The sequence below is a fragment of the Molothrus aeneus genome, chromosome 14, assembly GCF_037042795.1.
Source record: "Molothrus aeneus isolate 106 chromosome 14, BPBGC_Maene_1.0, whole genome shotgun sequence".
NCBI classification, from domain to species: Eukaryota; Metazoa; Chordata; class Aves; order Passeriformes; family Icteridae; genus Molothrus; species Molothrus aeneus.
Genome location: NC_089659.1, coordinates 8,388,033 through 8,408,487, shown reverse-complemented (window position 1 = coordinate 8,408,487; position 20,455 = coordinate 8,388,033). Strand labels below are relative to the sequence as shown.

Sequence of the window (20,455 nt, the reverse complement as noted above, 5' to 3'; positions counted from 1 at the left end):
CTTTTTTGTGAAATGCATGTGGAGTTCTGGTATGTGCCTTCACCTATGATCTCGGACTAAAATCAAGTGTGTAGATGGGCTCGAGTCTGGGATGGCTCCAAGAAAATAATGGAAAATGCTCAGAAACTTTTTGAGGATTCAGGAGCCTGTAACTTTTCTTTAGGTTAATGGTGAAAAGGTGTAATAAGATAAAATAGAAATGAGAACTTGTTAACACAATGATCCTGTGATACTTTTCTGACAAACACACTTTGATCCTGATGGCCTCTCAATTTCAGCAATTACCAGTCATCTAATGACTGTTGCTCCTATAATTTCAGCAGGATTTGGCATTTGTTTGTTCTTTCTTCCTTTTTTCCTTTCTTCTCTTTACTATTGGATAGCACCTGCAGGCCACCAAGGCAGCTGCTGCAGTGCATGCAAGAGCAGCTGTGTTTTTAATGGAGTGAATCATCTAAATAAACAGGAAACTCTTAATAAAATTTATAGATTCACTTGAAATTCCACACAAAAAAGAATAAATATGATCCTTTATAACTTGGAATCTGTATGACAGCAAAAATATTCTATTTAAGAAAAAAGTCAACTGAGCTGCTTGGGAGTGATGGAAGCTTTAATCCTCTTTTTCTCTACCCATGCTTGACAGGGTATTCCAGGTGATCCAGGCCCACCAGGACTTCCTGGGCCTCCAGGCCCTCCTGTGAGTAGAACTCTTAGTTCTATTTTGTTGCATCAGTATCAGAACTGTAACTTCATTCTACTCTGGCTTGTGGGCTCAGTTTAAGATGACATTTGTGTGTCCAGGGTCTTCCCGGTGGTGTGAAAGGTGAAAAAGGTGAGCAAGGAGAACCAGGCAAAAGAGTAAGTAGTCTGTTTAACCAAACGTTTATCTTTCCATTCAGTGTTATCTTTGACAATTAAGCAAATGTTAAATTCAGGTGGGGCCATCAGCTTATGGGTAAGAGATGACTTTTTATTCTCTTTGTAACCTGGCAACTCGCAGATGACGCACAGGGGTCATGACAGTGCTTCTAGCTGTGGCTCTCTGTGCTTTCTGATAGAATTATCTGTGTGTAGATCTTAGTTTAGGGGGCAGGAGAAAATAGTTTAAATTATGTTATCTGGATAACATGTGAAAACCTTCAAAGTTGCTGGACTGCTTGTCTGAATCAGCAGTTTTGTTTCTTTTTAGAAAGGGTCTTCATTCAGTTTGCTCTGTACTGGGTTGCCAAGCAGCATGAGATTGGTGTGTGTGTGTGTGTATAGATATATATATAGATATATAGATAGATATAGATATATATAAAAGCTGGTCCATGTAAACTCATTCTTGGTGGGTTTGCTTATGAGGTGAGTCACAAAACCAAGCCTCTGAGTACTGTTAAGACCAAAAGTAGTCAGTTTGTCACTTCCCAAGAGACTGCCTCAATTTATGTGCTATCTGGGGAGGGCACAAGTTAGGATAGCTTTTTCTAGGGATAGCAAGAGTTGCTTTGTTCCTGATCAGACTCAAATCAATCCTGGAATTTAAATGTACGTGGATATCACAGCTCAGAAAAGCTGAAGATCACAGAAGTGCTAAGAAATAGGATAAAAATAACATGGGCTGGACCAGCAAAGAAAAGAGAGGCTGTAACCAGCTCAAAACATTCAATATCTTCACTTCCACAGCTTCTGCATGCATTGTTTCATCAACAAAGTGCCTTTGAAAATCGAGGCACAAGTTCTGCTCTGGTTAATTGGACAATATAGAAACACTTTAGAAACATGCTAGTAGTAGGTTTTCCAATTTCTATAGGAAATAAATACAGTGGAAAAAAATGTTTGGTACTGCAGATAAAATCCTTCATAGTTGCTGAGATTTACAGAAGGGCTTTGATTTGTCTCTTTTAAAGAACACAAAAAGCAGATTTACCAAACCAAAAGTCTCATTATATTTTGAGGCTTTGAATTGTTGCTTCTCTCTGCAAAAGTAAATGGGAACCACATAAATTTGCAAAGATCTGAAAGGATAAAAGTCCTGAGGGGATATGTCAGATGCCTTTTGCCAAAACCTTGTTTACCAATATTTTTGTTTGGTTTTATTACTCTGAATCTGGGCATGTTGCATACTTGAAGTGCAATTTTGCTATTAAGTTACTTTAAAGTTGCATTTTAGGGCTCCATATGATTCTGTGAGGCTCAAAGCCATTTCAGACATACACATAAAAATGTCAGTCTAGATATTCAAATAGATAGTTCTGCACATTCACAGGAAATCTTAAAACCTCAGTTTTGAGAGTTAGAACTTGTCACTAGTGAAAACAAACTTCACAAATCACATTATATTCTGATTCACTAAATCTGTGAGGTCTTATTATCATTTTCTTCATGACTGAGCTGATCTTGGCACTGAGGAAGGTTCACTAGGAAAAGCTCAATCACCTGCTCTAGTTCTGTTCCAGCAGGTGCCCCCAGACATGGCTTTTGTGACTCTGACAATAAAGTGCCATTTGTCTCCCCAGTGAATCATCTGGAATAAAGTGGAGCTTTCCCTGCTTTTATTGCAGCAATGACAAATCCATTCAGCAAGACTATGCCTTTTAGAAGTCACTTCTTTGAGCAGAACTTCATCTTATATTTTCATTGATATTAATGAGAAAATCATGGTGATTTAAAGGAGAGTTAAAAGTCAAACGGTTTTATTTAGTTTCACTGGTCACATTATACTAATTTACTAATTAAATAAAGTGTTCAACTATTTAGGGATTTAGGATCTGTTTTCCAACTAAAGAACTTCTCTATTGCTAAAATAAAAGGAGTGGTAAGCACAATGAATCAGCAGTAGTTAACTGGAGATCATTTTGTGTTGTATTCACCCAGCGTCTCTCTGAGACTGTCATGGTTTTATGGTTTTGTGCTCTGGTTTTCAAAATGGAAACCTAAGTTTAGGTAACTTCATTGGTTATGGTTGATGTCTTTGTGTTGTTCCAAGGACTGCATTCTGGATAGAGTTTGGTTTATTGAAAAATGGGAAACAAGTAACATAATTTCCATAAGAATTCTTTACTATTGAAGCATTTTATTTCAATGCATATTTGTCTTTGAAGGGAAAGCCTGGCAAAGATGGAGAACCTGGTCAGCCTGGTAGGGATGTGAGTAATTCATATGTTTTTAATCCAAACAAACTCTTTATAAGCTTTTCTTTTGATATGGAGAAGATCTGAGTGTGATTGTATTTCCCTTTTCTTGAAGGGTTTACCTGGTGGGCCTGGAATAAATGGTGCTCCAGGAAGAGATGGTGAAAAGGTATGCCAGGATTTTTGTCAATATTGCTGTAATAGATGGAAAATTTGCCATCACTGAGTTAATTTCTGCCTGAGTAGTAATTGCATTGCCGTTGCTATTACAGTGTTGAGGAATATTTGCAATAACTTGTTTATGTAGTGCTGCACAGTATCAAAAATGCTCTTAATTTCATTGGTAGGGTGAAAAAGGTGACATGGGTCCCCCCGGTCCTCCTGGAATTGTAAGTTGCTGATCCTTTATTTTTTCTGCATTTGGTTGACAGTGTTGTTTCGTTGTAGTTCTTGGCTGACTGAGAGTCTATCTCTGGGTACAACACCCAGAGCACCAGAAAATTTTTCATACATACACTAACAGAAACAATGGTTTCCTTCTTTCAAGATCACTTCTGTGCTCTGGGATTTGCTGGGTCACAAACACAGGCTAGACTATAACCTCAGACCAACAGGACTGAGTCAGCCTCACTGAAGCCTGTTGTAACTATGTTGGCTTGGCAGGCAAACAGCTTCCTATTGGGGAATGCTCTTTACTGGAATTTTCCTTGGTAATTCAGTGGAGTGGGGAAAGCATCCTGTCATTGGCATAAGGTTCAAAGTATGTTGAACTTTCCCTCCCTCACGTCTCTTTACAATTCCATGACTCTTTTCTTGGCAATTAGCTTCACATGAGCATGTAACATTTACAGGTCGTTCCGAGGCCAGGCATTGATGCAACAGTGGGACCAAAAGGTAGCAAAGGATTGCCAGGACTTCCAGGAGCCAAAGGGGAGCGTGGATTCTCTGGCAGGCCAGGCCCGCCTGGCTTGCCAGGATCTCCAGGTAGGAGGGCAAGCTTTAAATGGAGTTGTATGCTCAAAAGTGTGATTGGGTATTTGGTGAGCAGCGACACCTGTATGTGCATTATACATGCACAGAGAGGAATATAATGTTTCTAATGATACAGCTTATATATGGGGTTTTTTTCTCATCAATAATTCTTTCACTAGTCCTGTTTTTTGTTTGTTTTGTGGGGTTTTTTTCTAATCATAAACTTAGTTGTTGAGTCTCAGGTCAGTTTTTCAAACAAACATTTCCAAAAATGTGGAATATGTATCATTGTCATCCTTACAAAAATGTGATGTAAACCATTAAGCTAGGAAGGAACTAAGTCCTTTCTGTCTTAGGGATCACTACTGTTGGACCTCCTGGCCCACCTGGCTTACCTGGTGAGAGAGGACAGAAGGGAGATCCAGGCTTGCCTGGAGTTTCTATTCCTGGGCAACCAGGAGTAGAGGGACCACGAGGACCGCCAGGACCACCAGGTCCCCCAGGGCCACCTGCACCATCTGTTGCTCCTGGTAAGTGATGATCACATAAACACCAAGTAGAAGAGACTAAACAGCTTTGACATTTGTTTATGTTTGGATTTCTGTGGTTTGTTTGGGTATTTTAATTCCACCTCCAGAGATGTTTATCAGCAGCTGAAGTCCATGAGATTCTATTGCTGTAGGTTCTCCAAGTTGCTCCCGTTGCAAATCAAGACATCTGTAGGAGAACCTTAGGCTTAAGAACAGGTACAGAATTTGTTCCCTACTAAGAGCTGTGATAGCAGAAGAGTCAAAGGTGTGACTTTTCACAGAATTCCAGTTCCATTTCATAAATATTCTACTGTGTAGACCGTGTGAAATTAGCTTTGGAGTGGAATTAACTTTGGATGAAAGCATTTAGCTCTTTTTTTGGTATAAGGAGAGTAGGGAATGGCAGATGGAATATAAAAACTGGAAAGCGGTAGTGGAGAGGGGCTAACATGGTTCAGGGAGGAATTTAGTGTCTAGATGGCATTGGCATCTGAAATGCCCTTGCTCTGATGCTGATTCATAGGCATGTTTTTATGATATGAGGCTGAACATCAGAATGAAGTGTAGAGATGGAAGTGTGTAGGCTGTGGGAAGCAGTGGGAGATGGCTGAGGTTGCAAAGAATTGAAGATTGCTGTGTAATATCACTATTTCTTTTTGAGATTGAATTACATGTGTGGGTTTTCACCAGCAATCCTGTCTGAATTTCCAAAATGTTTGGTCTGTGATTATGGTGGGTGTATTAGAATCTCCACACAAATACATTTTTGTACTGAATACATCTATTTGGTGCTGCTGTCAGTCTAACACAAATAGATAATAAAACCTCTCCTGATTTTCCTTAGGTGAAGGGTTATGTGAGCAAGGGCCACCAGGTCCTCCAGGAATTCCGGGACAACAAGGTTTTACAGGGGAGCGAGGCCAAAAAGGTGCAGTGTCATGGCTATATTTTCTATTTTTCTCCTTTTTTTTGAAGCTTGGTAAAAAAATGTAAAGCCTGCATTAAATAATGATTAATGGTGCCCCTTCCCAGTAGGGTTGAGTGCAGATGTTTTATGTCTCTGTGTAAAAAAGCTGTTTGCTTTGAGTGTAGGATACTCCTTAACACCTAACATTAAAGCACAGGAGTCTGAGTGACTGAGGGTGTAACCAATAATGATCTTGAATAAAGTAAAGTGGAACCTGAGGTTTATGAGTATCTCCCAGGCAGATAGAAATCGTGTGCTTTGTAACAGCGCTGGCCAAGTCTGTTTGAAAATTCATTAATATTATTCATTAATAAATTTGACATTTTTATGGAAAGCAGCATTAAAGTTATAAATTAGCTACAAGACTCCTAATTTGAGCTGATCAGTCTGCAGTGAGTTTGTTTGTTTGCTAAGCAAAAGAAAGTTATATTTAATATATATCCTTGTTTCCAAAAAGACAACCTTGCAATGAGGATGCTGATATGGGTAAGTGAGAATCTTTTCCTAGCCCAACCATGGACTTCATAAATTACTTTAGACATCTCACTTAATTTTGTACTCACTTGAAAGAAAAATATTTTTTGTCATGGAGATTGTAAAGATTAACTAATTAACCTAAATGAAATGCTCAAATATTTCACTGATGAATGTCACATATGTCTGTATGTGAAGGAAATTCCTAAGCTTCTTGAAACAAATCTTTTTTTCCTCATTAAATGCTTTCAGTCTATTTTCAAATCAATGAAACATTCCCAATATTTATTTTGCATTCTTGGAGTTTAAGTTTAGGATTTTGATTCATATGGTTTATAGTTGTAGTTAGAAGTGTCAAGTACCTACTTTAAAAGGGGACACTTTTGCTGAGAAGAAAAAAAGTCCATGGTTTTATTTTCTATTTCTGAAAACTTTTGTTTTAATTCTTTTGCACTGTCATAAATACATTCTAATTGTAGCTGATAGGTGATATTGGTTTTCTGACTCCTCGCCACCAAAAAGCTTTAGTTTAACTTGGGGGCAGGGGGAGGCTTCTAATTTTAAGCAATAATTATTTAAAGTAGTCACTTTGGACCTGGTATTATAGATCAGTAGCAAGAAAACAGTTGCTGTTTTACTGAATTCTTTTAATATTTTCTAAAACCTGATGCTCAAGTACATTTTTTCAATGCAAATCTTTTTAGGTGACCGAGGAGACACGTGCTTCAACTGCATAGGAACTGGAGTAACTGGTCCTCCTGGGGAGAGGGGACCACCAGGACCTCCGGGTAGTCCAGGTAGGGCTGGAGTCTTCACTGGATTGCTTAATATGTTCCATTAAGTCACTTTTTATCAGGGTTGGCTGGGTACAATGGTCACAATATATCTGTATATCGAGTACAAGTTCAAACGTGCATTTGTCAGCTCCAGTGCAGAGTTGGTGCATGTTGTGTTTTGCACAGCTGGAAAGAAACAAGATGGGCATGTGTAAAACAAACACTATTCTTTGAAAATCTAGTCTTTGAGAAATATTTCTCTCTTCAAAGACAGCCTTGCAAGCATTCTGCATTTTGAAGGTTTAGGGTTTGCTGTAGATTTAACTGAGAGAGAAAAATCGGCTTCTACTACTGCTATCCCTAGAATAATGGAGGAGCTGGAGCTTTTGAAAAGCATGGTGGTTTTTGACACTACTGGTTCAGCTTAGAGTTGCAAATATGTTTCTGCTCAAATAAAATTAAACTCTCAAAAAAAAACAACCCAGAGTAAATTTTGTCTGGTTTTAAAACAACTTGGCTATTATCAATGAAACATAAGGTTTGATATTGCAGCCTCTCGAGATTTATATTTTTCTTTTATGTTTTTCTGCACTACTCAGGTTCTCCTGGTTTTCCTGGACCAAAAGGTGAAAAGGGGCTTCCTGGATTAACTGGCCTTGTAGGGCCACCAGTAAGTGGTGGTGTTATGTTCTGGTGGGGAAAATAGTGTCTCATTTGTCTTGCATGATAGGTAGATCTGTAAACAATAGATTTAATTTATTGTCTAATATGTATTTGTTGGTCCATAGCTATCCTGAATGCATGAGTCATACATTGTTCCATACTCAGGGAGTGAAAGAAAAACTGAAATACCTTCTTTTTTTTCTTTCTTTTTGTTTTTTTTTCTCCCTCAGGGCTTCCCAGGCACCCCAGGTGCTCCTGGTAGACCTGGTCCTAAAGGAGACCCAGGGGATGTCCTGACTTCTCCAAGACTGAAAGGTGACAAAGGAGACCCTGGCTTCCCGGGACCTCCAGGTCTGCCTGGCATAGATGGCACTCCTGGACGAGATGGACTGCCAGGTTTGCCTGGCCCTAAGGGGGAACCTGTGAGTGCCATTTGAGGCTGTCTTTGACTGGATGGATGTTTTGGGAAGTCCTGCATGCATTTGACATAGTGCAGATAAGAGAACTGGCACAAATGCACTTTGTCTGCATGTGATAAGGCAGGAGTTCTCTCCAGTAAATGCCAATCTAGTGGTGATACATGAGGTATCTCCTGAATCTACCAGTGCTCTAGAAAGAAGCTGAGGCTCCTCTTGGGCAGTGTCAGGGAGTCCCTTCTGCCTTGTCTACATTTCACCTATGTACTGAGGGAACTAAGTAGCTAGGTTTAGGCCTGCTCTCTACCATGTTAGCAAGATGTAGGCAGCTAATGAGAGCTGGAAGGATGGACACTGCCAGAGAGTTTCAAAGCAGAAACAATGAAACACTTTACTCTTTTGATAGCAAATACATTATCTTTTCCGTCATGCTCTATTTCCAGGGCAGTGTTGCATTCAAAGGAGAAATGGGTATTCCAGGTGACCCAGGAATACCAGGTCTTCCTGGAGAAAAAGGGCTTCCTGGACCTCCTGGTTTTGGTCCACAAGGCTCACCTGGTGAAAAGGGCATCCAAGGTGTATCTGGCCGTCCAGGGCCTCCTGGTGTCCCAGGTGAGTTGGTCTCTGTGTGCTGTTGAGCAAGGGCTGCAAAGCCAAACTTTGCCCCTTCTCAGAACATAATGCTGCTTTTAAACTTTTCCTAGAGGCTTTGTATGACTTGTTATTTGTGTTCTCCCTTACTGAGTGTCCTCACAGACCCAGAGGGAGGGCAGCATCTGTGCCATGTCACTTTAGGCATGTGCCTCACCTTCTGCTCTGACCTCCATGGAAGCTTCTCCTTCCCCACTGACTGCAGTGGAAATGCACTGTAGCTACCTTTGTATGCTTGGCTATACTGCAGTTAAAACAGGTTGGGGGAAAAAAAGGGGTTGCTTTGAACAACTTTGCTTTTGTTACTTTCTTGTCAACTACACAGATCCTAATCAAGTTGTGCTGGTGTCAGCTATGCAAATACTATTCACATGATGGTTCCTAGGATGAAGCTATTAAAAAATAACAGTTCAGAAAAACTGTCTGAACATTGAACAGGGCTTCTGAGCCTCTAAGTGCTTTGAGGTTTGGGACTAGAGAGCCTATTGAATAAAGTATTGCTCATATCTGAGTTCTCTGTATGCTTGGGATGGGTCTGGCATTATTTTTGCTTAAAGAAAAACAGAAAAACAACTCCTACTGAGTGATGTATATTTCTGCTTTTTGGTTGTAGGTCCAAAAGGTGACCCTGGCCAGACTATTACAGAACCAGGAGTTCCTGGTCCCCCTGGTCCTCCAGGAAGAATTGGTGATCCAGGTCTTCCAGGTAAAGCAGCAGTTTAGATACCCAGGAGATTCCAAGAGCTTTTTATTCTGATTCTGGATAACTGTGTTGATGTTCTTCTTTTTCCAGGAGATCCTGGTCAGCCAGGTCAGCGTGGTTTACCTGGCATCCCAGGTGCAAAGGGAGAGCCAGGTATTCCTGGCATTGGACTTCCAGGTCCACCAGGCCCAAAGGGTATGTCTACTGTCCTGTTACTGTGTTGTACTGGCTGGAAGAGGGGACTTTTTACTAGGGAGTGTATTTCTGTCTCTAGCATCCTTTAAAAAATGTTTGTCCTAAAGCAATACAACTTTATAATAGTTTCAGAAATACCAGGAGAAAAAAACGCTGAACTCCTATTACTCCGTTCAGTGTCCTGCTCCTTCTCAGTAGTTTACCTTTTTCAGTAAACCAATAACACTTTGGTAAAACTTTGGGAAATGAGCTTGAATCAATAAATGATCTCCAAATGCTGCCTCAGGATGTTAATGTTTCTAATGTGAACTGCTTGTGATTTTTGTAAAAGCTCACAGCATAGGGAGTGTCCCCTCTGAGAGTCCCAGAGACCCTTTGTGGCAAAGACTGAATGCTCAGAAGTTCTCTCAGCTGAATGGGTACCCCTTCAGTGCTTGGGCTAGCACAGAATCTCTTTTCATGGGCATTAGGCATGTCTAGAGAACTTGTTCTAATGCTCTCTGGTGTCCTTTCTGTTTCCTAATCTTCCTGTCATGTGTAGGTTTCCCAGGGACTCCAGGCCCACCCGGAGCTCCAGGAACTCCAGGTCGCCCTGGGCTGGATGGACCTCCTGGACCACCTGGTTTCCCAGGAGAAAAGGTTTGTGTTTACTATAAAACTTCCCTTAGAGGTTTTTCTGTGTCACTGGGAAGATGATGAGGAGGATTTCACATATTGTTCTCAGCTTTTGATGTTGGGGAAGTAAAATATTTTACTTGACAGTTTGAGTGAGGGTAGAAAAATAGAAATTGAACTCTAAGATGGTGGCCATTTTTAATTTGTTACTTTTAACATTTTTAGGAGAGGCTAAACTTAGAAAATCCCCTTTTATTTTTTTTTTAATTTATTTGTTATAGGGAGAGCGTGGATTTGGAGTTCCAGGACCACCTGGGCCCCCAGGACCCCCAGGCATAAAAGGAGTTCAAGGACCTAAAGGTGATCCTGGCTTCCCAGGAAACCCTGGTCTGCCAGGCCGGGCAGGCTTTGATGGAACCCCAGGGCCCAAAGGTACTGAGAACTCTCCCCTGTTTTGTTCCCCTATTGAACTTTTTAAAATGTAGCTGTGCTGGGAGGCATGTGGCAGTTAAATACAAGCAGTGCTGACTTTAGAGCCATTACTTCTAAATCAATTTTTCCAAAGCAGACACACCTGTGTAAATGGAAGATTGTGTTTTCAAAAGGCAGCTAAGGGAGTAAATCCCAATCTGTGGGTCAGTACCTGAAACTCTGTATTCTAAAGACAAATAATGTTTTTATGGGGGTAAAACTTTATCAATAGAATAATTGTCATTTAGATGCACTGTGCTTCCACATGCACAGTTAGCAATTCATTTACCTCTTCTCTTGACCATGGTCTGTACTGACCTGCCCAGCATGCCTGGTTTGCTGGGGAGCATCTTTTGAGTTTGATGTGGATGATGGTGCAATATATGTGTGTGTAGCCTAGAAACACAAACTTCATGTGGTCCATGTTGAGTGAGGACAAATCTCTGGTCTTGGGAAATAGCCTCTGGAGTGTGTGGTTTTTTCTCTGTTAGATCAATGTTTGTTTGCTTGCAAGGATGAGATTTCAAGTACAATGTGCAGGGACTCTGCTCTGAAAGCAAATGTCTCTGAAATTAGTTCAGTATTTGTCTAATCAAGAGTGTTCTTTTAGGTGACCCTGGACCAAGTGGACCACCAGGACTTCCAGGCCCACCAGGCATCCCTGGCATTGGTGGTCAAGGTCCTCCTGGATCTCCAGGACCTCCAGGTCCTGTGGGCCCCCCAGGTAAAACTTACACAAATGGTTCCCATAGGTTATTTCTGGCATATACAAGCAGGGACACAAGAGGCTGAAGGTCCAACTCACAGACAGTGATAATTAAGTTTGTCTCTGAAGGGAGTTTGGTTGCCTTTTGTCTAAAATGGCTGGTGATTGATGAAGATATGAACTTGTTCCATCTCTACACAGAAGGGTACATGTGTGTGCATGTACATCATTCTATTAATAAAGTTTGTTCAGAGAAATTCCTTTTCCTTTCATTCAGTGAATGGGCTTGCTGTGCACCAACTCTTGATATTGCAAATATGTGGCAGTCACCACAGTAAAAACACTTCCTGTGGTCCTCAGCATGCCTTGCACCAAAGACCTTCCAAAGACATCCAGTTCCAGTATTAAATTAAATATTTAATTCTGCCATGCCTGTAAAATGTTTGTGTTGCATGTCTGTGAGCTGCACTATTTGAACATGTTTGTGTGTTGGCACTGGGCCTGTCATTGTTTGCAATGCATGCTGACAAAGCCATGGCCAGCTCTAAGACCATGGATCATGGGTTGGTTGGTCACATTCAGATCTTTATGAACCGTGAGCTGAGATTCAGCAAAGTGCTGAACTTGAAGGTGGGCAAGCACTTGAGTAAACAGACCCATGGAGTTTGAATTGTGCTTGCATGCACAGTGTGGGTCAGGTTTCAATCTGTTCTTCCTGAGTGGGGCAAGGAGCATGTGGTCATGGCACCAGCCAGCCTGGGGTGTGCCCAGTGCTGGGAGCAGGGCACAGGAGGGGTTGGGACAAGGCACACAGGGATTCCCTGGGGCAGCAGTGGGTGCTGTGCCTGGCTGGCTGTGCTGACTGTAGGGTCCTGAGCTGCACTGGAGGCTAAACTGAAACAGAAGGACCTGATTTTGGGGTGATGGGGGATGGATCAGTGTGGGTTTGGATGTTTCATCCAATGCATGTTCTTTTCCTGTAACATCTCTCTGGTGCTAGCCAGAGTTTGATTTCATGTGTCCACCAATTTATTCTGCAAGATACCAATGTTGACAAATGCACAATGATTACTAGAGCTGATGGATTTGAAATGCCTCTATTTTCACTCTTCATGTCTGTACAGACTAATCAGTGTGGCTATTAACAGCATGGGACTCTGATGCTTGCTGGAAGGTCCTGCTTGAGAAATCCTTGTTTCCCTTGGCACTGCTCTGTCTCTGTTCTGTGCAGAATGCCTTACATTCTCTTCCATCCATCGTGTGTTTTACTAGGCTGTTTTGATTCTGATCCTTTATGCAGCATTAGGGTAAAGTTTCTGGGACTGTTTCTCAGGTAATTTAGAAAATTCTTGGAAGGAAGTCCCTATTCAGAATTTGCTTTCTCTGCACCACCATTTATTCAAGTAGTTAGCAATAGCTCGACATTTTTCCTTTTTTGAATATGTAACAAATTACTTTAGAATTTAATGTATTGTCTGTGTTGTTCTAATTATGATGTGGTTACATTTTTGAGACCAGAAGTTAGATTGGAATTAATTTCTATTTGAAAAAATATCTTTACCATTCTAGGTATGGAGTTTGTCCTATATATTATGTTGGGTTTTTTTCTACTTGCTGATAGAAAGCCCTTGAACACAGAGCAGTGTATTCCCTGTCCATCATCTGGTACTGTGGTTTTTTCTGTGCAAAATAGCCACTCCAGGCGCCTGACACCAGGGTTTAAAGCAGTGATAAGCTGCTGCCAGAGGGGAACACACTTAGAATTAAATAAATACAAGTTTATAGCTTATGCTATCAAGAAAATTCAATCTGCCTTTTCAATGTGCACAGAACACATGATGACATCACTTCTAAACTTGTTCCTGCAGCTGAGAGTGGGGTCACCATTACAGAGTTGGAATTCTGCTGCCTTGGAGTTATTGATGAGGTTTTGGCCTGGTGGTGTCAATTATCTCAGGCTATGCCAGGGCATGCAGCATGCAGTGTACCATCTGTGGTGTAACAATGTGTGCTTTCATAATAGAACTAAAAGAATGGGCGAAAACATTGAAAGTTTTTTTGTGTAATAAGGAAGGAACATCTTTTGAAAATCCATATTTGGAGGGATTTAACAGAATGTGGGGCCAATCAATGAGAAGCTGATTGATAAGGGGGTACTCTGGTGTTCAGAAGGGGTCCAAGCCAGTCTCTAGAAATGAGAGTTTTGTAAGAAACATATCAGAAAAAGCTTGTTCCCCACTTTTGTAAAGAATACAGACAAGGAGAGAGGGGAAATTTTTTTTTAAATGTACCATCAATATTTGAAAATATCTGTGGCTTCTGCATACAGGGATGGATGCACTTTGAAAAACATCTCCAAGTTTCCTTGCAGTTTCTCTTAGCTACATTAGCATTGAATTCTTTGTATTTAGATCTGTTTTCAGTAACTTTAGATAGATTTTTTTTTTTGTCTTTGTTCTAATCTATATGTGCTTTATTTTGTTTCCTAACTTAATGACTATTACAACTGCTTACTGCTACCTGTCTCAACTTCCTGATGAGCTCTAACTCGTTGGCTTTTGAACCTCAGGTCCCCCAGGTACTGTGGTTTCTTTACCAAAGCCTTTTCTTAACTTGAGATTTATGAATTCTCCTTTTTGGTCACCTTCATTTCCAGAGTGAGCATCTTCACTGACTCTGTGCACTGGAGGGAAATGAGCCACCTGCTTCCTTCAGTGCCTGGAGCTCAGGGTCATTAGCATTGAACAATCTTAAGCAAATTTTGACAATTATTATTTTTCATTTAGGGAAAATACAATGCAGTGCAGAATTTTCCTAAACTTCAAAAATATTCAGCTGATGTTATCTTAGAACGTAGGAAAATTGAGTAATACATGGACATATGTGAATGTGAATACCTAATTTTAAAATACAAACTAGTCTAATAAATTTGGCTTTTTCTTTTAATAATCAGACTTAAAATGTTGAAGAGAGTTGTTTTCCTTTTGAGATTTGAATTGCATTTGCTGCATCTTAGTAAAATTTTAGTCATGTTTCTTTTCAGGAGAATATGGCCTTCTAACACTTGGAAGCCATTAAAAAATAATTGGTTTTAGAAGAATTGCAGGGTTTTCAGCAGTGCTAGGAATGGATTGCAACTAAAACTATTCCTACAGACACACAGATCTCAGCCCTTCCTGACTTTTTGCTAAAAGGTTTTGTCTTAACCACATTATCTAGGACTGCAAGGCATTCCAGGGGAGAAGGGGGATCCAGGTCCTCCAGGCTTCGATATTCCTGGTCCTCCAGGTGACCAAGGAGCTCCAGGATATCCAGGACCCCCTGGATTACCAGGGCCTCAGGGTTCACCTGGGCCCCCTGGCAGGGATGGAATACCTGGATTTCCAGGTAAGTTCATGTATTTTACCTGTGGAGAAAGACCAAACTGCAGTTACAGGTGGTAAGCTCTTTATGCTTGGCCATGCCAGCTTAATGTGCTTAGGTGTTTATCCTACCTATTTAAAGTTGGATATATGTGACCATTACACCTCATACTTCAAAAAAAATAATTGTAACAAGATTTGTTGCATTAAAATCCTTGTTACCTTTTCACTCTTCCCTGTAACTTGATGTAAATATTTCATACATTATTCTTTTTCATAACTTTCAGATATGGCTTTGATCATCATTGTTATGATACTTGTCTAATTTATTTTGTGATTTTTTTTCCTAGTCACTGCTATAATTAAGAATAAAATTTGTTTAAAGAAAATCATAATAAATGCTACTTAGTTTTAAGTATTAATTTCCTTATTCTAAGTGTTAGACTATTCAGTTAAACTAGTCTGTTTTGGCCTTTGAAATAGAAATGCTAAAAATGAATTTCGATAATCTCTTGGATAGAGGGAGCAATACAAAAGATTCTGCAAGTACTGTATACTTAATTGTCCTCTTGCCTTTCACTCAAGTCAAGTTCGTTCCAACTAGTATTTGTGTTTCAAACCAGAGAACTAGACCTCTTGGAGATATAAACGTGCTTTCTACCGTAGCAGAGCAGTGCAAATTTTCTTCTCAGGACCTAACTGGAAAAATTGCCACAATTTCCAAGTGTCATTTTATCTGATATTAATTTATACAATAAATGAGTGCTTGTAATTCCTTTAAAACAGGCATGTGCTGGTTAATAAATACCATAGACATCCAGGGAAGCAAATTTAAGGTACCTGTTAGGTTTTGAGTCTCTGTTCAGAATGACAGTGTGGTTGGTTCAATGCTTTTAGGTGCCAAAGGTGAGATGGGTGTCATGGGAGCTCCTGGTCCTCCAGGGCCTCCAGGAACTCCTGGAAGAAATGGTCTGCCTGGCTTGAAAGGTAATGTTTGTTTTATTCACCCCTGAAAGGGAAACAGAATGCTGTTTTCCCTCTTCTGTGTTGAAAGAGGTTTTGTAATACTAACGTCTAGGTTTTAATTTCTGGGACCTGCCTAAGTTATTGTCTTGTGACAGTGCTGATGTTCAGTATTGCTTTGCATTTCTAAGCCATAGCATTCAATCACTATTTAGTTGATGTCATGAATTGTTAGCTATTTTAGAAACATTTCCTTTGGATTGCTAGCATTGAAGTAGGGCAATATTTCTGCAGTGTGTTTTGAAGCCTACTTAAAACAGCAGGAAGAAGAAAATCAGTAGCTTAGGGTTATGGAGTCATCAAGAATTAGCTATATAGGTATCAGAGAGTCTCTTCTCTCTGCATTTTCCCAGCCCCCTTGTTGGAGATGAATTTTGAAAGAGTTTGGTAGAGGAAAACCCAGTTCACCTCTCCAGAACAAGGAGGCTCTGAGTCCAAAGGTGCCATAGCTGTTGTGCTGGTAGCACAGCATGGCTCAGACAGGCACAGCTGCTTCCTCTGCTGCCCAGAGCTGGCAGACACCCCTGTGCACTCCATTCCCTCAGCTTTGTTCCAGGGCTAAAGGTGCTGTGGAGCACCTTCCATGAACTGCCTGATCATTGGGTGAATTCCAACTCATGAATAAATCACGGAATACCTGTGTAAGACAAAGCATGACAAATACATTAGCCTACCTTTAAGGATTATTTTTTCCTTTTGTTGGCTGTACCTTCTGTAGGTAATAGTGGATTACCTGGTCCACCAGGACCTCCTGGACCAGTGGGGCAGAAAGGCATCAAAGGTGAAGCAGGTCTGCCAGGTCCACCAGGAACACTTGATCCCAAACAGCTGGGAGCAAAAGGAGAAAAAGGCGAGCCGGGTGTTCCAGGTAAGGAACTTTGCATGTGGGTGTGGGGAGGTGCTTTGTCCTCTACACATACTAGTGAGCTGTGACTGAATCCATTACTATGCATTCATTCTTACAGAAAAAAAAAATTTGGAATATAAATGTGGTTTAAGGGTCTTGTGTTTAGGCTTTTTTAAAAGGGATTTTGTGACCAAGTTCCTTTTTATGGTTAGTTTGCAGTGTCCTTGCTCATTAGCTGTTACTATTATTTGGCACATGGCAGTTTTGTAATAGCGCTGAGGTGCTTTCAGCAGGATTACAATTCACTCTTCTAGGAGTTATTCCTAAAGAGATGAGAGTTTTCATAGCTGCTGTCCTGGCTGCATTCCTGCTGTCTCAAAGGCCCTTTGGTCTTTGCCACATAGGATGAAATTGCTCAGCTCATCTTCTCTGTATTCTCCCTTTGGGTGTCTCTCTGTACCACCTATGAGCTGAATGTCATCTCTGTGTGTGTTTCTGCTTGGGAAGTTGGCAGCCTGGAAGTCTTTTTCAAGTCTGTGTTCTCTCATTCTTGCTGGCTTCTCTCTCCTTCCCAACCAAGAGTTCTGATGTCTCCTTTGAACTCTTAATTTAGTCTTGAGAAGAGTAAAAAATATTCTACCCTAGAGAGAGCCAGAATGCTTTTCCCTAATGTTGTCCTAGCCATTATTTTGCTAATTTACCTATTGTATTAATTTCTCACAAGCCAAGATAGGCTCCAAAGACACCATTTTTCTTTTGCCGTGGAAGGCAGGTTTAACTATGTCAGCAAGGCAACACAAAGTTCTTATGGGATAACAGCCACATAGAATTTGTAAAAATATGCTAAAAAAACTTGCATTAAATTTTATAATATATTAGTCCCAAAGTGATTTTGGTGTAGCAATGTAATTTTAACTTGTATATAAATAATCTAAGTTAATGCAAAGGTTAGACTAGAGTCTCCTCATCCAGAAGATAGCCCTTGAGTGAAGTATATTAGCATTAGTCATGAAGTTACTTTTTTCTCTACTTACTATATTGTTCCTGTTCTGTAGTAATTTTAAATTTTCCAGAACAAATACTTTGTGTTCTGTGATACTTTTTGTTGCTAAGTTGGGGATTTACTGAAGAAAAATCCCTATTTGGTTTTTTTATTCATCCATGGCTACATCTGATCTCTTAAGGTAAAAGAAAACATACAGTAGTAGTGCTAGTCATAATAATAAAATGTGTATTTTTCCCTTGAGGCATTCCTGGTTTATCAGGCCAGAAAGGTTATCAAGGTCTCCCAGGTGACCCAGGCCCACCAGGACTTAGTGGCCCACCAGGTGTGCCAGGATTGCCAGGTCAGTAAACAAGGCCTCAGCTGGGCAGCTTTGATGAATAAAGATTTGCATTTGTTTTTATCATGGAGTTGGGATGTTAATCCACTTTATATCTAAACTAACCTTAGAGATTTGCACTTAAAACTGCAGCACAGTTTTGGGACATTTAAAGTCATTATCCAAACACATGCTTTGTGTTTGAAGCCCTTTCCTTCAAACAGATTCAAGAGCAGGTTTAAACTGATCCCATTGAAGATTAAGGTGTCTTTCAGGATGACTGCAAAAGTACTTGCTGCCTGAGCAAGCAACGTGACTGCAGAACCTGCCAGCAGGACTTTCATCTCATATGTTTATTTCATATATTGCTAAGCATTGTATTTTGAAAATGGCCTAATGGATGTATTGCAAAGGCTGTCTGGGTGTCAAATATTTGCTTTTAAGCATTGCAAAGACCAAGAAAACTAATTCTGTTTTGCACCACTTCTCCCTACAGCTATAACAATTTATCTGAGATCTTGAGTCCTTACTTGCTGTGTCTAATGTAGGCCTTGCTCTAAATATTTTGTTGGGCTTAGGGAATATTGTTAACATCCAGGACTCAGACTAGTTTGGGCATTGTAGGTTGCATTTAATTCTGTAAAAGAAGCTGTGGAATACTTGTTGCACATAAGGAGGTGATGTGTTTGTTCTGCAGAGGAGCTCATGAGAGACCATGTCACACCAGTGCTGAATCCTTTCAGATGGTGACTGAATCCTGGACTGAGATTTGACCTATTTCATTAGACTTGTTTCAAAACAAATCAGCAGTGGTCTTGATCAAACCTTGGCTTGCAACAAAATTAAGGTGTTGAATATTTTACTACAAATAAGTGTGGAAAAGCAAGTAGGAGCAGTATGAGGCCTAAAGCAACTCCAAATCCATTGCTTGTAATCAGATGATAATCATGTTCATATGAGAATGCATGGATATCAGAAACCTGTAATTATTGCTATTAATTAACTCAATCACACCTTTCCTAGGCATCAAGGGAGACATGGGGCTTCCTGGGCAGCCAGGACCAACAGGACCTCCAGGATTAAAAGGAGCTATGGGAGAGATGGGCCTTCCAGGTTAGTTTCTGTGCTTGAAATTTACTTCATTTGGGCCAGTGTTCTCCTTTTATATACCCCAAAGATGACTCTGCTTGTGTCTAGCATGTAATAATAGCAATAAAGATGAGGATTGCATAAAGCCCTACATACATAATGGAGATTTTTAGGTAATTGTTTTAGTTTGGTTTTAAAAATAAAAAAACATTAGGTATTCAAGGCCAGCCAGTCAAATTGTTAGGCCTTTCTAGTTGAGTTGCTGTACTTTGAATGATTTCTGTAAATTACTGCAGAAGTTTTCTGGTTTTTTTTAATTTCATTTTATCTTTTGGACAGGTCCCCCTGGGCTTAAAGGCATCCAAGGACTGGCAGGACATCCAGGACAGCCTGGGCCTGCAGGATTTCCCGGACTGAAAGGGGAGAAAGGTGACCCTGGTCTTTCAGGCATTGGTATTCCTGGTCCCCCTGGACCAAAGGTACCGTTACAAAATCCTTCAATTGAAAATTACATGAGGAAATTAAATTTTGTGTTGATTTTTTCCCCCTCATATATATATAAGTATAACTGTAAATATGTATATAAATATATTAGAAACAAGCAGGGTTGACTTTTCAGGTGAGATAAAAATTCCTAATTTTAAAGGTGAAAATATTTATATATAACTTAATCAGGTTAAAGCAGAAGGTTGTTTACCAGACTTTTCCAGTTGGAGTTACTTAGTGGCCCAGTCTTCACTGTGACACTTGTGTAGTTGCTAGGGATTTATACAATTAATATCATTGTCCCCCTGTCTAATTATGTAGTTAATTCCTAAAAATTTCAGACATGCATTTAAGACCAAATTACTAATAATATAGCATGGTTACTTCTGCTTAAAATTTTAAAGTCTATGTAAAGTCTGTATAAAGTATTTTAATTAAGATTTACTTTTATCATCCTTTCTGCCACCCACAAAAAAAGTGACAAAAGTATCTTCAGAATGTCTTATAGTCTGCATTATCATGGGGAAAAAATCTTTGATTCTTTTGGAAGAAAGTAAAGTACTTTTTTCTTTAACATAGGCCAGTTCTGAGGAAAAACTATGATACTGTACACAAAATTATAGGAGAAGACTGTTGAAAACTATTGTTGTTTTTGCTTCATTTTGTGTTGAGATGATTCACATTAACTGGACATGAGGAGAGGTGTGCACAGTATACTTGTGACCTGGATGTGATGGTAGGATGGGGAACATACAATAAGGGCTTTCCTATCTTAAGAAATCTGGGTTTGTATTTCTGCTTAATGTTTTCTAGGGAGATCTTGGCTTGCCTGGATACCCAGGTAGTCCAGGTGCAAAAGGTATAGCTGGAAATCCTGGTTTGCCTGGATTTCCAGGCAGTCCAGGTGCAAAAGGAGAACCAGGCCTTCCTGGATTCCCAGGTAATCCTCAACAGTTTTTTTTTTTTTTTCATTTCCCCTCTTGCTAATATTGGTATGAACAGCTAAACACAGTGAGTAACTGGAGGAGACTCCAGCTTCTCAGAGTTTCTGGCAGTCTGCTGCTTCTA

General features: G+C 40.1%; 1 protein-coding gene across 1 annotated transcript in view; it reads left to right on the top strand.

Annotated features, from left to right (window-relative positions):
* The window catches only part of COL4A5 (collagen type IV alpha 5 chain), a 73,925-nt gene that overhangs the window by 34,940 nt on the left and 18,530 nt on the right, over positions 1-20,455 (top strand). The window contains exons 14-37 of the mRNA XM_066559402.1: positions 647-700; positions 805-861; positions 3,090-3,134; positions 3,235-3,288; positions 3,467-3,508; positions 3,971-4,103; positions 4,448-4,621; positions 5,466-5,549; positions 6,767-6,859; positions 7,438-7,508; positions 7,732-7,923; positions 8,361-8,529; positions 9,182-9,274; positions 9,362-9,466; positions 10,008-10,105; positions 10,363-10,513; positions 11,163-11,276; positions 14,478-14,645; positions 15,518-15,607; positions 16,362-16,511; positions 17,738-17,836; positions 18,836-18,925; positions 19,241-19,380; positions 20,201-20,327. Of these exons, the coding sequence (XP_066415499.1) occupies positions 647-700; positions 805-861; positions 3,090-3,134; positions 3,235-3,288; positions 3,467-3,508; positions 3,971-4,103; positions 4,448-4,621; positions 5,466-5,549; positions 6,767-6,859; positions 7,438-7,508; positions 7,732-7,923; positions 8,361-8,529; positions 9,182-9,274; positions 9,362-9,466; positions 10,008-10,105; positions 10,363-10,513; positions 11,163-11,276; positions 14,478-14,645; positions 15,518-15,607; positions 16,362-16,511; positions 17,738-17,836; positions 18,836-18,925; positions 19,241-19,380; positions 20,201-20,327 (2,593 nt within the window). The remainder of the gene's footprint in view (positions 1-646; positions 701-804; positions 862-3,089; positions 3,135-3,234; positions 3,289-3,466; positions 3,509-3,970; positions 4,104-4,447; positions 4,622-5,465; positions 5,550-6,766; positions 6,860-7,437; positions 7,509-7,731; positions 7,924-8,360; positions 8,530-9,181; positions 9,275-9,361; positions 9,467-10,007; positions 10,106-10,362; positions 10,514-11,162; positions 11,277-14,477; positions 14,646-15,517; positions 15,608-16,361; positions 16,512-17,737; positions 17,837-18,835; positions 18,926-19,240; positions 19,381-20,200; positions 20,328-20,455) is intronic.